This window comes from Podarcis tiliguerta (assembly GCF_965153285.1).
Source record: "Podarcis tiliguerta genome assembly, chromosome: 3".
Classification (NCBI taxonomy): domain Eukaryota; kingdom Metazoa; phylum Chordata; class Lepidosauria; order Squamata; family Lacertidae; genus Podarcis; species Podarcis tiliguerta.
Window position 1 is genome coordinate 16,373,510 of NC_139536.1, and position 16,490 is coordinate 16,389,999.

The 16,490-nt window shown below is 45.8% G+C and overlaps 1 protein-coding gene across 12 annotated transcripts in view; it reads right to left on the reverse strand.

Moving 5' to 3' along the window:
- SLC8A1 (solute carrier family 8 member A1) overlaps nt 1-16,490 on the reverse strand; it is a 304,433-nt gene that overhangs the window by 43,194 nt on the left and 244,749 nt on the right. For 4 of the 12 annotated variants that reach the window (XM_083432980.1, XM_083432978.1, XM_083432979.1 and 1 more), the window contains exons 4-5: nt 5,331-5,351; nt 2,734-2,751 (exon numbers count right to left, since the gene is read on the reverse strand). In XM_083432980.1, coding sequence (XP_083289106.1) covers nt 2,734-2,751; nt 5,331-5,351 — 39 coding nt within the window. Of the gene's footprint in view, nt 1-2,733; nt 2,752-5,330; nt 5,352-11,875; nt 11,998-16,490 lie in introns of all 12 variants that reach the window. The other 8 variants (XM_083432984.1, XM_083432981.1, XM_083432977.1 and 5 more) reach the window with 2 other exon arrangements.

A 16,490-nucleotide genomic window follows, 5' to 3' on the forward strand; every position in this document is an offset into this window, starting at 1 on the left:
CTCCCTTTACCTATGTCATTGGGGGGAACGACAAGACCTAGAGGTCTCTCGATTCACTTAGTGAGTCACTGTCTCTATCCTACCTTACCCAAAGCTTACCTTCCAGCAGCAGTGGCAGCACAAAGTGGAGGCCTGCTGCTTTTCATTACACTCCATTTATCAGCAGGAGTTTCCCGACACACAAACACCCTTGGGAATGGTAGTTTGTTAAGGTTTCTATGAACCTTTGAACTGCAAGGCTTTAGCCCTAATCCAAGGCCCGAGACACAGTGCTCTACTCTGCACCGCTGCTGGAAGAAGCCAAAGAAGAGGCAAAACCTCAAAATGGTACTGAAAAATATATTTATTCAATATTAATAGTCCCATCAGAACAATAAAATGCCCATTGTGTTTTTGTTGATAACCAACCTCAGAGTGACAAGAACACGGTTCTCCTATAAAGACAACGTATCTCCCGTGTGTCGTTGTCTGAAATGCATCGGGCCATTTGTTATTTTTATTAGGACTACCATTCATAACCATATTTTTCAACACCATTCTGAAGCTTTTAGATGCATCCTACAATTAAATCAACTGGTGGCTGTGGTGGGCAGATGTTCTGGGGGATGGTGATAATAAGGAAAAAGACTGTGGTGACTTTCAGTGCCATCCTAACCACGCCTTTTCAGGAGTAAGCCCTTCTGATTTCAGTGAGGCTTACTCCCAGGTAAGTGGTGGTTAGGACTGCAGCCTTAGCACTTAGAACTCTCCTGGCTTTTGTTCAGGTGGTAAATTCTTATGCAAAGACAGCTGCATATAACTTGGCACAGAGGCCCTTGAAACATTCAGCCCAAGACCATGATTTGATCTACGATATCCCTTGGCTGTTATGCCAGGAGCCATGTTGCCAGCAAAGTTGCTTAAAGAACACAAAAGAATCTTAAACCCACTGCCATCCTCTAGGTCTCTAGAGCTCTGTATTATGCTTTCAAATTGTTACCAGTGAATCACTGGAAATTTAAAAAAAAGTCTTACTCTGTTATCCAGAAACGTGTGGTGTTAAGTGTGTCGGAAAGAAATATCACACCACTTCATCAAACTTGGTTTACACACTAGTTACTTAGTACGTGGGTTTAGTGTTAATCTTAGTTTGCATGAAAGAAATCAAGATGTCCTACCGTTCAAACGTTTCCCTTGATTACGAAAACAAAAAATAAGCCAAGATGTTAGCAAATGGAAAACAGAGGGCCATCTTCTTCAAATATCCAAGCTGGGTTCATTGTTGGGGAATGTTTTCTACGCCAGCGCTACAATTTTAATCTGTAAAGGCCGCTTTTTGAACTTTTCAGCTTGGGTTCCTCCTCTGGTTTGGGAGTTCAAAACATGCAACCATATACAGTCCTTTGCAATGCCCCCACATTTCTTTGCAATGTTGCAGAGGTTCTTGGGGTGCAACCCTTCCTTTAGTTCACTGTTTCCTCAAAACATTCCATGCAACGGCTTGGGTGATTTATGTAGCTAGGCAGGCTTTGCACTCTTGAGAAAGGACTTGGATTTTTTTTTTCTGAATTCAGCCACACCTCTTCTTGAGCTCCATACTGATCCTTCTAGTACCTATACATCATTTCCTCATTATATGACTTTCTGTTTTATTTTGATTTTGAAAATGCTTTTGTGGGTCTTTGGACCAAAATAAAGAACGTATGTATGTAACTTGCTTTGAGCTTTTATTTTTTATTTTTTAAAGCTATCAGAGAAAGGCAATATGCAAGTATATAACACTTTTACAATCAAAGCACAAAAGCGATCAGTTCACTGCAGAACTGCTTCCACGAAATCCCCAATCAAATTAAAGAAATGGGCGATAAAAAGGGAATGAGAAGTGTGCATTATTTAAATGGTACAAATTCGGGAAACGTCCCTGGCATTCATGTCCTGTTTCATTCTAGTGTGATATGTTTGCCTCTCTTTTATCACAAAAGGTGAAAAGAAATGCCATATGTTCATTACCATAATACAACTATTAACGTTTGATTGTCCTGAGTAGGAGTCCTCACCCCCCTGCAATAGCATTTGGCTTTAGGACAATGAAATGGGAGTCCATCTCTTTCTGTATTCCTATTTGAAAATATGCGTTGGATGAATGGGTAATGATTCTGTGGAGTGAGGATTGGGATTCATGTTATAGTTGCATAATATTCTAAGTATATGGAACTATCACATGGTTGTGGCCATCACCTACCCCTCACCTTTTGGGTATTCCGTTAAAGGGATCCAGAGGTCATGGATCTTGTCCGATGCCCTGCTGGTGGCTAGGGCCATGGCGCAACCCCTGGTGACGTCAGGGGAAGCTTCCAGTTGTATTTGCATCAACAAGCTCCTCCCACTGGTTGTTAACCCTCAAAATTACTTCCTGCTGAGCAGGGTGGAGTCATGTATCCATCATTTGATCCAATGCCTAAGCCAATACCACTCACATGCTATAACCAATAAAGTTGTGGCCTTATTTAGCCCATTAACCTAAAATACATGTGTCCTTGTGTCTTATTTATCCCTAAGCGGGTGGCGGGTCCTCGACTTACAAGTGTTAGATGGTACTAATGCTTTGCTGTGCGTCTATTTTAATATTATATATCTTAAAAGGAAAAGGAATAAGCAATAGAAGAACCTAATTTTCCACATGGAAACATACATTTAGAAGACAGCATAATAATAATAATAATAATAATAATAATAATAATAATAATGCCATACCTGTAATTGTGAAGCCACCTAGAGGAATAGCAAAATGGAAAGAGAGAAAAAGGAAGCAAATTAGCATCTGTTGCTGCACATCATATGTCACCTATAAAATTCTACCCTAAAGTTCCCTACAGGAAATGCACTCAATTGGATCAGGCAAAAATGCCAAAACGTTTCCCATGCGTGAAAATTTCAAAAAGTCCAGATTTGGTTGAAGCATTTTATTCCCTGTTCAACTCAGGCCAAGATTAGATGCTACAAAAAACATAGCCCTACACTCTCCTCTTCGCTATCCTGGTAACTTTTCAGATTACAAAATGTGTGGTATGGCATCACGGTGATGTGAAAGTCCCCACCCACAGCTCCACTTCATCAGCTGTTCCTTGTGGCTGGAAGATCACAACACAGCGCGATCACATCACATGCTTTGTTTTATCTGGTCTTTCTGGGGGAGACAGGTTGATGAAACTCAGGGCTGCTGCTTTAGTGACTGCTGTGCATCAGTCATTGCCAGAAAACATCCCAGGAATATATGCTATTTGGAAAATTATTGCTTCTTACATCTTGGTTTTGAAACTTATGGAGAAGACTTTGCGTGCAGACTCCTCAACAGGGTTACAGTTGTGTGTTTGCTCCTAGCATCTCTAGTTAAAAACTCCAGCCTGAGATCTTGGGAGTATTAGCAGACGGAGCTTCCCAATGGCATGATTCAGTATTAGGAAGCTTCCTGTTTTCTTTTTTGAACTCCCACTCCAACACTAAATATGCCTTCTCATTTCAGCCTCAACTGTCCTCCTATTTGCAGAAATAGACAAAGGCGCTTAGAGGATGGCATGCTATCTGTTACAGATTCTAGTTTTCTCTAAAGCGCTATGCCGAACTTCCTACATTCCTTCACACTCTGTTGTCATGGTGCCCATTCAAGTGAATGAAGCAACTCCTTTTGGGAGTGATGTGTGTAGGTGAGCTGCACATTTCCTGTACTCGATTAGCTGGGTATGAATAAGTGATCTGATTCCAAAACAATCCACGCATTGGCCCACGAGATACGAACCTGACTCCACAGTATAGCCTTCATGACTGCGTTTAGGTTAGCATGCACTTCGTAAGATGCAACTTACTGAACAGGATTGGGTCACCAAAGGAACCCCAGGTTTATCTTTCAAATGTCCCACCACTATCATTGTTGTTGTTTAGTCATTTAGTCGTGTCCGACTCTTCGTGACCCCATGGACCAGAGCACGCCAGGCACTTCTGTCCTCCACTGTCTCCCGCAGTTTGGTCAGACTCATGTTTGTAGCTTCGAGAACACTATCCAACCATTGCGTCCTCTGTCGTCTCCTTCTCCTTGTGCCCTCCATCTTTCCCAACATCAGGTCTTTCCCAGGGAGTCTTCTCTTCTCATGAGGTGGCCACAGCCTCAGCTGTCCTTCCAGTGAGCACTCAGGGCTGATTTCCTTCAGAATGGATGCGTTTGATCTTCTTGCAGTCCATGGGACTCTCAAGACTCTCCTCCAGCACCATAATTCAAAAGCATCAATTCTTCGGCGATCAGCCTTCTTGATGGTCCAGCTCTCACTTCCATACATCACTACTGGGAAAACCATGGCTTTAACTATGTGGACCTTACCACTATCATTAGGGATTTCATTTAAGAGGAATCTCTCCTGCATGAACACCACTGGAATGAATGGGAATGCTTGGGGGCTCCTACTCGGTGCCCACTCATTTCAGCTGAAACCAGGGCCTACCTATGAGTTGCAACTATGTACTCCCAGCACCGCTTTTTAAAACAAGAAGCAGCTTCGGGAAAGGGGATTTAGAATGAAAAACTGGCAAAAGGAGAACATACTTAACCTGTATCTGGCTAATGATTTCTCTGTTCCAAATAGCATCCCTCAACAGGATTTCAGTTGTGTGTTAATTTTGCAAATGTACTGGGATCTCTCATTTCAGCAGAGTCTCATGCACCAAAAGGAGTAATTCTGTGGTCACAAAAACCAGTGAGCATTTCCACTTGAGTAATTTCTGTAATGGGCTGTAATATAGTCTCTTAACTGATCCAAAAAATGACTTTCCCTCAATTGGCACATGAAAATCGGTGTCTACCCCCTCCCCACAAAATGGATGTATAGCTTAAAGAAGACCTTTTGTGCCATTCTGCAAAGTGAAAGTTAAAAAAAAATAGATCTCTACCCTTCCTTAATGTATCACAAGAAACCCTGGGTAAAATTTGAATCTTGGCCTGTTTAATCTGTGCGTCTGCCAAAAGGCTTTCTGGAGATGAGATGTTTCAACCAATTACCATATAATTGACCTAAGATGTCTCATCTTTTCCCATCAGATCTTTAATACCTTGATTTCAGTCTGAGGGCTCACTGAATCCAAGGGATTACTTCAAAACCAGCAGATATGGAAAATAAATTTAAGTAACAAACATGAAATCAATTACCTTCGTTTAGTTAAACTGCATTATTAATCTTTTTTTTAAAAAAAGAAACATTTGAGAGTACAGAAATAAAATAATAGAGACAGAACAATCAACTTACATAAAGTACATCGATTGACTGGAAAAAATGGAAAAGAAATAGAAGAAATGGGGTGCTTACCAAGCTCATTCAACAACAGGGCTGTGGAGAACGCACAGAGGGACAAATACAGAAGAAGAAGAAGAAGAAAAGACAATGAGCAATGAAATTAAAGGGAACATCTACAGAGAGGCTCCAGATCCAGAAGGCCAGAAAATGCAGATCTGTAAAGCTGCAGCACATCATTACTACAAAGGAAAAGAGCATGAAAAATAATGGAAGAGAGAAACATTTCATGGGGGTGGTGTGTGAAATGGTGGAGGAATATTAAATGCACAGTTATTTAATATATTAGCTGTGACAAACCTTAAAAAAAAAAAATACATTCGATGCACCCAGTGTTTAGATTCTACTCTTTTGATTCTCATTCGGATCTTAATTTTTATCAATTTACAGCTCTGCCAGAAGTTTGAGGAAAGAATATGTTCCATTGGATTCCTGTGGGAGTTTGCTTCATTCTTGGCCTTTTAAAAAATGATTTTTAAGAAGCTGTTATTCTATCTAAAATTATAGGAGGGGAAAGAGTGTTTACTACATACGCGTTTCTAACATCTGTTCACATGTGTGGGCCTTTTGTGGAATACTACATCCTCAGAGTGTTTGTTACTGTGTCAGGGAGTTCCTTTGTAAACTGGGAATGTGGCAAAAGGGAAAGGGCAAGCAGAGGGTGGAGGGAAATGAGGAAGTCCCAAAGTGTGAGCTGAAAGACCCTGAGAGCATCCCCAGGTATATAACACGCATTTCAACTAGGCTAGAGGATGGACATGGGACAACGGTGCCTTTATGGGAAGGAAGAGTTCACCCTTGGAACCAAAGAATCCTACAACACCTTGAAGACTATTTAATGCACTACACTGTGAGCTTCTTCTTACAATGTGTGAAAAACCAGCTGTGAATGTGGTTATGCTGGTTTTAAAGATCATTTCTCGCTGTCCTTCCTGCAAAATCTTGGCTAGTGTTTCTGTGAAGGGGCTATGGAATTTGTCCTCAGTCCCTTACACACAAAAAACAAAAAATTCATTCCCAGAGCTTTGGGGGAAGGCCACAAGAGTTTCAAGACTTTAAAACAAGCTTTGCATTGGTAGCCAGCATGTGAAATAAAACTATGAGTATTTCGATGCTCCGTCTCAGCTTGTGCTCAGAGGTAAGCTGGTAAGGAAAAAGGGGAGGAAATCATGTGCTCTTTAAAGCCCTAAACGACCTCGGTCCTGTATACCTGAAGGAGCATTTCCACCCCTATCGTTTAGCTCGGACACTGAGATTCAGCGCCGAAGGCCTTCTGGCGGTTCCCTCATTGCGAGAAGTGAGGTTACAGGGAACCAGGCTGAGGGCCTTCTCGGTAGTGGTGCCTGCCCTGTGGAACGCCTTCCCTTCAGATGTGAAGGAAATAAGCAGCTATCTTATCTTTAAAAGACATCTGAAGGAAGCACTGTTTAGGGAAGTTTTTAATATTTAATGCTGTATTTTTTTTAACACTCAATTGAGAGCCACCCAGAGTGGCTGGGGAAACAGCCAGATGGGTGGGGTAAAAATAAATTATTATTATTATTATTATTATTATTATTAATGTTCCTGAAATCATCCTGGAGGAAAAGCAAAATGCGTTTAAAAACAGCCCTTCCAAAACAGGTTGCTTGGTTGTCTAGTACTACAACCAACCCCAAGGGCTTCTGTTCCCAGTTTTACAGTGGTACCCATGTGTGTACAAAGATGTCCAGCTATTCTATGGCTGCAGACAGACCATAGTTTTTAAGGAAGTTGAAAGTGGCTCTGTGGTGTACACTATGCTGGATGGAACTGATGGGACACCAACTTGGCAAAGGCTGGGGAACACAGACATCTCTTTTGTCCCACTGTTGCCTCTAGTCATATATGCTCTGACGTGTTTCTGAAACAATAAAAAGCCTGCAAAACCTAATTGAGCAGGAGGGAAAGTGAGATGAGCATATAATGCTACAAGCAGTGATTCCTCCTTTTAAACGAGTCTCCTGAGCAAACAATTTTTTGTGACTATTAATTGCTCAATAACACACATCTGGGAGGAAGAGACTTGCTTCCGGCATGGGGTCTGAGGAGGGTTCTGGTTTGCTCTGCATTTTGGACTCTCATGTGGACTGGAAGACTGATCTGAGGACTGAGCCATTTAATCAACAGGTTGAACCATGCATGCATCTGCACTGTATTTGCAAGGTGGTTCATTTTAACTTTTAACACATTTTAAGTGCTCTTAGAGCGGCTCTGTGGCCTCCTAGTGAAGAAAGCCTTTTTAAGATGCTTTCAAGAATTGACTGGGGAATTGTATGGGAAAAACATGGCCACGCCATTTCCATTTATTTATTTATTTATTTATTTATTTATTTATTTATTTATTTTCTCTTAAAGTGCACCCATAAACAGGACAGGAGTGATCCAGTTTTGGGGGGAAATGAAGGCAGCAAGGAATAGAAATAGGGTGATCCATCCATCCTCATTCCAGCATATGAAAAGAGACTTGTGTGTGAACACCTTTCCACTGCCTTCTTACACAAGGGTGGATCTCTCTCTGCATGGGACGTTTATATTAGAAGTAGGTCTGAGTTGGCTTAGGCAGTAGAGCAAGAGACTCTTAATCTCAGCGTCATGGGTTTGAACCCCACTTTGGACCAAAGAGTCCTGCATTGCAGGGGGTTTTGGGGCAGAGGACCCTTCCAACGCTATGATTCCATGATACTTCTAGTGGCTGTAAGCTTTCAAAAAAGAAGGTTGGGCTAGGTGACCCAGTGATTACCTTTCAGTTTTATAATTCTTTCTATCGTTCAAAGCCCCCTGTAAGAAAGGGAGGGGGACGGCGGCATCTCTCTGCCAGTCTAGATGCATCTAATGGAGCATTAGAGAGGAACTCACAGATCTACAGGCAGCTTTTCAGAGTCTCCTGGGGAGACCTACTCTACAGTTTGAGATCTACGGCTGTACTGCTGAATTTTCTGCATCAGTGCTTCTTTTTATACTGGAAATGCTGAATTGTTACCATTGCAAGTCCACCTTGTTTGATTTCAGGACGTATACTCAGTTTATGGCTATAGTATGCAGTAGAGCCATATGTTGTAAATTATTTTCCCTTTGCAAAAGCAAAACAATTTCACTTAACTCCTGTTTTATTCAAAGTCTAGATGTTGAAGGTGAGCAGGGCAGGAGAGGGCTCCTTGTAAAATACATCTGTGGCTGATTTTGAGGAACTTTTATGTGACTTAGAGATAAGGGGTGTATAAATGAAACAATTTTGTTCTACTTATGATGAAGTGCTGGGTCAGAGGTCATAGCCTTGTCAATTTTCTTAATGACTTTTTGCCTATATGCCTCCAGCTTTACTGGGTTGAAAAGCAAAGGTTCTTTTCCTGCTATACTGGCACCAGGCCAGTATACATAAAAAAACAGTGTCCTGGGTCACTCAAGTGAGATGTGTTTACACTGTGATCCTGTCACAGTTAAATAGATTTCTTTGGATGAGATTAATTAGGGCTCCTTCCTGTGTTAGATATGTGATGTGTGTACTTGCGCAGTACCCTGTAATGTGGACAAGAGCATACATGTGCTTGTATTTCTCAACATGCATGGCTTGCGAGAAACTGTCAATGGCCCTAGCTCCTAGCCATGTGCACACAGAATGAAATTTATCTGCCTTACATGCAACAGAACACACACTGTGTTTGCAGAGTGCATTCACAAAATATTTAATCTGGCTGCTCTGCACATTATCCAATCCATTCAGGGCGATGCTTCCTTGCAGCTATGACAAAAGCCTTATTGAGGTTGTGCTTTCATTTGGAATTTTGTCTTCATCTTTGAGCACTGGAAGCAGAAAACCACAGAACATTGGCCCCCGAGGAACACTTAAGGCGGTGCAGGAGCATTTTTCTGTGGACACCATTCCTATCCTATAATGTGGAAGACAAGTGCATTTCCCCTCTGCAAACAGGAGGGGGAATCATAATGATTGAGAGCAGATTCCAGTCTGGGTCAGGAGCAAGTGCAATGTGAAAGAGACCATTTGGATGAAGAATCCTATGTTCCTTTAACCCATAGAAAAGCAACAAATGTAGATGCATCTTAAGAGGGCACTAGCATGTTCTGGGAGAGTGGGCTCAATAGCTAAGCTCTTCTCTCACTCTTCTCTATCTGTATTTTTTCTCTGCATTGAAAGCAAAGCCAGCTCTAAAGGTAAAGGTAAAAGGACCCCTAACCAATAGGTCCAATCATGGCCAACTCTGGGGTTGCGGCGCTCATCTCGCTTTATTGGCTGAGGGAGACAGCGTACAGTCATGAGGCCAGCATGACTAAGTGGCTTCTGGCAAACCAGAGCAGCGCATGGAAACGCCGTTTACCTTCCCGCCAGAGTGGTACCTATTTATCTACTTGCACTTTGACGTGCTTTCGAACTGCTAGGTTGGCAGGAGCAGGGACTGAGCAACGGGAGCTCAGCCCGCCACGGGGATTCGAACCGCCGACCTTCTGATCGGCAAGTCCTAGGTTCTGTGGTTTAACCCACAGTGCCATCCATGTCCCAAAAGCCAGCTCTAGGGGGCTGGCAAAAAAGCCTATGGTGGTCCCCAGTGCTTTTTTTTCTTTCTGAAAAAATGTTTGGGGGTACTCTCATTTTCCTACTCATATTGAAATACTGCTCCTCAATGAGGCCAAACATAGATTCACAAAATGTTTAGGGGTATGTGCTAAACTGGTGGTCCTTCTCTCACATCAGTGGCCACCGGTGGGCCTGCCTGTTGGTGGTGGTGGGCTGCAATGGGAAGCACTTGCATTCTGAGTAGCACAATGGCTCCAGCTCAGATTTTAATTTCCTATAATGCCCGAGAATGCAGATACATTGGGGGCACTGGGGGAAGTTGAAGGGGCGACTAGAGTCTGCCACTCAGCACTGCTATGAGCACTGGACTGAATTTTTTTTTTTTTAAGGTGGGTATAGAGTAGGCATTGGTGGTGCCCTTCCCTGTGGCCCTGGCAGCTGCCCAAGGATACTGGGTACGGAAACAGATTTCAGACCCACCTCTCCCAGGCTATTGTGTGCTTTCCTGCTTTCTGGGGGGTAACTGACAATGCTAAAAGTAACAGCTTATTTCCCATGGGTTTTTGCTTTTATGTGGACGTTATCTCCACAAAGAAGCTTAAAAGCATGACACAGATCTTCATGGCTCTCATCTTTCCCCCTTTAATCTGCCAGCGTCAGCACTATCACCCAAACAGTTATGTCTGTTTTCCTTCAGTTATACTTGGGAAAGCTAAATAAGGATATCCCTTATGATGGCTCGTAAGAACACTTCTTCAGGGAAATTCTGCTTTAGGTCACCCAGTCACTGCTCACCTTAACCAGCCAGAAATGGACACTGTTATCTGTAAATTGCAAATCATCACTGTTGGAATGGAAAAGGTCTGCAAGCCAACTGCAATATTGAGCTACTATTGCTACATCAAACAGGATGATTCAAGATTGGAGGAAATATAATCCAAGTAGGTTTGGCTAACATCCACAGTAATTGGATAAATTCTCAGGTGCAATGAATCTTGACATAGTTTGAAATTTATCCAGGATTGCACTGTGTGATCCTCATACAATTCATTTACACTGTATGGCATATTCTTGCTCTGTTGCTTTATTGTATTGCCTGGCAATATATATGGACATCCTATTTAATATTATTCACTGCTGGCAACGCCACAACATGTGGGAATGTGTTATGATCTAGTAAAATAGGTTCACAATGCCAGGAGGAGCCACACCTTCTCAGGGAAGTCTTCCTCACACTTTAGGTTTATTATCACGTTCTGCTCTTAATGAGGAAACATGTGAGTTGAAACTCACTACTCTGCCTGTTGCAACCTCTGGAAGAGGAGTTGGGGTAGTCTGAAAGTCTGTTTTGCAGCAGCAGTAGCTTCTTCTTCTTAATAATTATCACACTGCACCTTGCCCTTTCTCCAAGGAGTTCAGGGTGGCATAGATGGAGTTATCCTGTTTTATGCTCACAACAACCTTGCAAGGTAGGTTAGGATGAGAGAGTGGGTGTTGGATGGATGTGGATATTCCATAATATCTATGATCCCACCCCCTGCACCATGATCAGTGCCCTGGGACAGACGGACAGAAGAGAAATGTCTGAGGCATTGTACAGTGGATTCGCTGTGTCTGACTTCAACACAAAGGCTACACGTGGTGTGTAATATATAGTTTGGGCCTCATTAAGAGGATACTGTGGAAACTGGACCTGTGAGAATGATACTTGGTTATAATATACCTAATGGTTATCATAAACCCTATGTCCTATTATTTGGATTTTATATTATTCAAAGGGCCCGTTATATTATTTATTTTTTACGATGTATTTAAGCGGGGCATAATTAGCAGCAGGAATGTCATCATTTTTATTTCTTTTCAAAAAAAGGAAGAGAGAGAGAAACTAAATTAAAACTGCTGAACTTTGACAGAGGCCACGGGCAAGCTAAGTGGAAGCCAAGTCAGAAAGTTGTGAGAGGAGAGAAACATAATCAGAGGAAGAAGTCCCCAGTTTCTTGTGAGCTGCCTGGGTTTGCTCTCACACCTTTCATTCCTCTTCGGATCCATATTGGTTCCTCAAGCACAAGGAAGAAACTGCACTCTTTCTCATATTCCTCTCGGTCAAGTATTCTAAGGGTAATGTATTTCCTGTGGGGAAACAAGACAAAGGCAAAACAAATGGTTGGCTTTACACACACACAAGCACACACATGCTTTTAAGTCTGACCAGTCGAGGTAGCGGCAGTCTGCAATGGCAATGGAGGGGAACACACTGCCACACATCCCTCTTCTATGTATGTAAAAGAGCAGAAAACCTCTGTTCCAGAAAGTTCCTTGTCTGTTCCATTTGGTTAAGAACCCCCTCACAAAGTTAGCTTTGCATTGAGGTAGACCCAAGGAGGATTTTATTCTGATCACAACAGTGCCAGTATTTTATCTCAAGCATAAGTCTCTGAATCTCGAGAGGTTAAGACAGTTTATTCAAACAACCTATAAGGTAGATAAAGGTGAGGCACGAGCCCTTTTCAGACGTTCATTCTATGGAGAAGGAATGTGTGTGAAATATACTCAGAGTCGCAAAGTGATTTCATGCTCTTTATTCAGCTCATAGTGGTGAGGAGGAATGAATGAAAGTCCCCTCAAAGTATCTGCTTTATATACATTATTTACACAATGGGCTGCACATGATTGGCTAATTCCGGAATTCTATTGTAAGGTTGTGGATTCACTTCTATCTGGAGCATGATTGGCTGATTCTGCCTCTCCTGCTCTATGGGCCTCACTGCCCCACTGTTCCCTTGGGAATCTTCTGACCTGTACTCCTCCTGGTTTTCTCCCGGGAATCATCGCCGTATCTGGTCGCAGTGGTGGCGCCAGCATTGCCCCCCATCCGTTAGCACATCGTACAACACGGGGCCAGTGACCCTGGTGACTGTGGCGGGTACCCATGCTGGGCCTGCCCCCAAATTCTTTGCGTACACTGGGTCCTGGGCCTCGAAGGTCCGGGGGTTCCCGCCTTCCCCCACCACTACCTCATCCTGAGCTCTATCAGGGTGAAGGCGGTCCAATCTGATTGCAAGGCGCCGACCCGTTAGTAGTTCAGCGGGGCTCCGGCCAGTCGTTGAGCTGGGGGTGCTGTGCTGTGCTAGAAGGAATGTGGCAAGGCGGTACTCCCAATCCCCTTGCGTCATGCGGCGAAGGGTGTCCTTGGTGGTCCGCACCATGAGTTCTGCTTGGCCATTGGTGGCAGGGTGGAATGGCACCGAACGGATGTGGCGGATGGCGTTCTGCGCTGTGAAGGTTTGGAATTCTGACGTAAATGCAGTCCCATTGTCTGAGACGAGAGTGTCAGGTAGCCCGTGGGTTGGAAACAGCCTGCGTAGTACCCGGATGGCTGCGGACGTAGAAATGGACGGTACCAGTGCGACTTCCAGCCATTTGGTGTAGGAATCCACCACTCTGAAGAATGTTTTTCCCTGAAAGGGGCCCGCGAAGTCCACATGCAGGCGTGACCATGGTGCTCGGGCGGACTCCCAGGACTGGACTGGGGCCCTTGGGGGATCTGGGCGGGATTCTTGGCAGGCCTGGCAGTGTTTGACCCAGGCCTCTATCTCTCCGTCGATCCCCGGCAACCACACATCATTCCTGGCAAGGGCCTTCATTCTTACTACCCCTAGGTGTGTCTCGTGTAGGGCTGTGAGGACCCTTTTGCCTGAATGGGGCGGTCGGGAAGCAGCTCCAGGCTCATAACCTCTTGTGCAGGTGCTGGGTCGGTGCCCGTTTCCGGTAGTGGTAGCCTGCTGAGGGCGTCCGCATGGCCCATCGGCTTCCCAGGGCAGTGAATCAGTGCATACTGGTAGCTGGCAAGGAAAATTGACCACCTGAGGACGCGAGTAGACAGCACTTGGGGGGTCTGCTTTTCGGGGGCAAACAAGCCAAGCAACGGCTTGTGGTCAGTCACCACGGTGAAGGGCCATCCATACAAGAAATCATGGAATTTTTTTACTCCCTTCACGATTGCCAGACCCTCCTTGTCGATTTGCGAGTAGTTCCGCTCAGTTGCGTTGAGTGTCTGGGAAAAGTATGGCACCGGTACCTCTCTTCCATCTGGGAGTTGGTGTCCCAGGACAGCGCCAATGCCATAGGGCGAGGCGTCGCATGCGAGCACCACCGACAGCCTCTAGTCGAAGTGTGCCAAGACCGAGTTTCAGACAAGCAAGTCCTTGACTGCCTGGAATGTGGCCTCCTGGCGCTGGGCCTACACCCAAGGGGCCCACTTGTCCAGGAGTCTGTGTAGGGGCTCCGCTACCGCCGCCTTGTGGGGAAGGAAGGAATGGTAAAAGCTCAATAGTCCCAAGAAGGCCTGAAGTTCAGTCTTGCTCTTGGGTGCTGGGGCATCACAAATGGCCCGTACCTTGTCCCCAGTCGGGTGGACCCCTTCTGCATCCACCATAAATCCCAGAAAGTCCCCCTGAGGCACTCCTAGTAGACATTTTTCCCCGCTTCACCTTGAGACCCGCCGTCTGGAAACGGTGCAGAACGGTGCGGAGGCGGTCCTCAAACTCCTCTGGTGTGGGCTCGGCAATCAACACATCATCGAAGAAGGGGGTGACGCCAGGAATCCCTTTAAGGAGCGAGTCCATTAGATTCTGGAATATGCCTGGTGCCACACTGACACCGAATTGCAGCCGCTTTACCCTGAACGCTCCTCTGTGCGTCACAATCATCTGTGCCTCTGCTGTGGCCTCATCTACTGGCAGCTGTTGATATGCTTGGGCCAAGTCCAGCTTGCCAAAAATTTTCGACTCAGCCAGGGTGGCAAGGACATGGCTGACCACTGGCACTGGGTATGCATGGGCCGTGAGGGCCTTGTTTATGGTACATTTGTAGTCTGCGCAGATGCGGACCGAACCATTAGGCTTGACGGGTGTGACGATTGGGGTTTCCCAGGGGGCATTAGGCACCGGCTCCAGCACTCCTTGCTCTACGAGTTGGTCCAATTCCTCGTCTATACGGGGTTTCAGGGCGAACGGGACCCGGCGGGCCTTGAGCCTGACCGGTTGTACTGCGGGGTCAAGCTGTAGAGCAACGGGGGGGGGGGCATATACTGTCCCAATTTCCCATCAAAAACCCCTGGAAATTCCTTGTATATGGCGTCCACGTCCACTTGTAAGCTAGTGTGGTTCACCCCGGTGACGGCTAGCCCCAGTGGTCCAAACCATGCCAATCCCAGTAAGCTAATGTAGGGGCCCTTGACCACAAGCAAGTCCAGTTGCCGCGTCCGCCCTCGGTATTGCACCCTGAAGGTCCCCACCCCCACTGTGGGGACCTTACGTTTCTGGAAGTCCCGGAGGGTGAATGGGGCCGGCCTGAGTTTGGGACCCCCAGTAGGACACAGTTTCCTTAAGGTCCTTGCCGAGATTATGGATTATGGATAGAGAACCCGTGTCAAGCTCCATGCGGCATGGGGCCCCCTCTTTCTATACCTCTACATAAATTTTCTCTACGTTGGGGTGGGGCAACTGGTATACCTGGAAGTCGGTGAGCTCCGTCGAGTTGCCTTTGTGCATTGGGCCCCGGGACCTGGGGCTCTTGGATTGGTCATCTGATGCCTGGCGTCAGGTGGGCCGAGCCCGACACACCCAGGCGATGTGTCCCGATTTTCTGCACTGCCTGCACTCTGCGTTGCGGAAACGGCAGGTCCTCCTCTCGTGACTTTCCCAGCAGCTTGCGCAGTTCCCTCCTTCTCGCCGAGGCAGCTGTGGTATGTGGGCTGCTTGAGTGCGCTGCTGTACTCGGTGCACCTCCTCCCTGTTGGATCCTGAGTCGTCGGTGAGGTCTTCGTGGTGGACCCTCGGTTGGGACGGCAGGCTCAGCCGTGCCTCTTGCGTCGACCTCTCGGCAGCTTCCGTTGCCAGGGCCTACTCCTGAGCGACCTGGAACGTTAGGTTCTTCTTAGCGTAGAGGCGTCGTTGCAGCTTCTCATTCTTCAGGCCACCGACGAGGCGGTCACGAAGCATGTTCTCCGGCTCTGAGAAGTTGCAGAACCGGGCGGCTTGGCGGAGAGAGGTCACAAACCCAGTTATGGTTTCCCCGGGGGCTTGCCACTTTGCGTAGAAGGCATTTCGACGAGCCACCACTGAGGGCTGCGGCGAAAAGTGCCCCTTCAGCTGTTCCATTATTGTTTTGTATGGAACAGTAGCGACGTCTTCAGGCACAAGGAGTGCCGGGCGATTTCAAACGTCTCCTCTCCGCAGATGTTGAAGAATATCGCCCTCTTCTTGGCGTCTTCTTCATCGGTGACCCTTTTGGCTTCTAGGAGGAAGGTGAAACGGGAGGCGTACGCTTCCCAGTCTCCAGATGCTGGGATGAACGGCGAGAAGCTGCTGTCGGTTGCCATTCTGAGTTCCTTGTGTCCCGGAGCTTAAGCCTGGATACACGGTGGGAGGCAGCGGTGCGGCAGGTGGCGGTGCTGTGTGTGGCAGTCAGCTCAGCGGGATCCCATCCTCTTCGCCAGTGAAATATACTCAGAGTCGCAAAGTGATTTCATGCTCTTTATTCAGCTCATAGTGGTGAGGAGGAATGAATGAATGTCCCCTCAAAGTATCTGCTTTATATACATTATTTACACAATGGGCTGC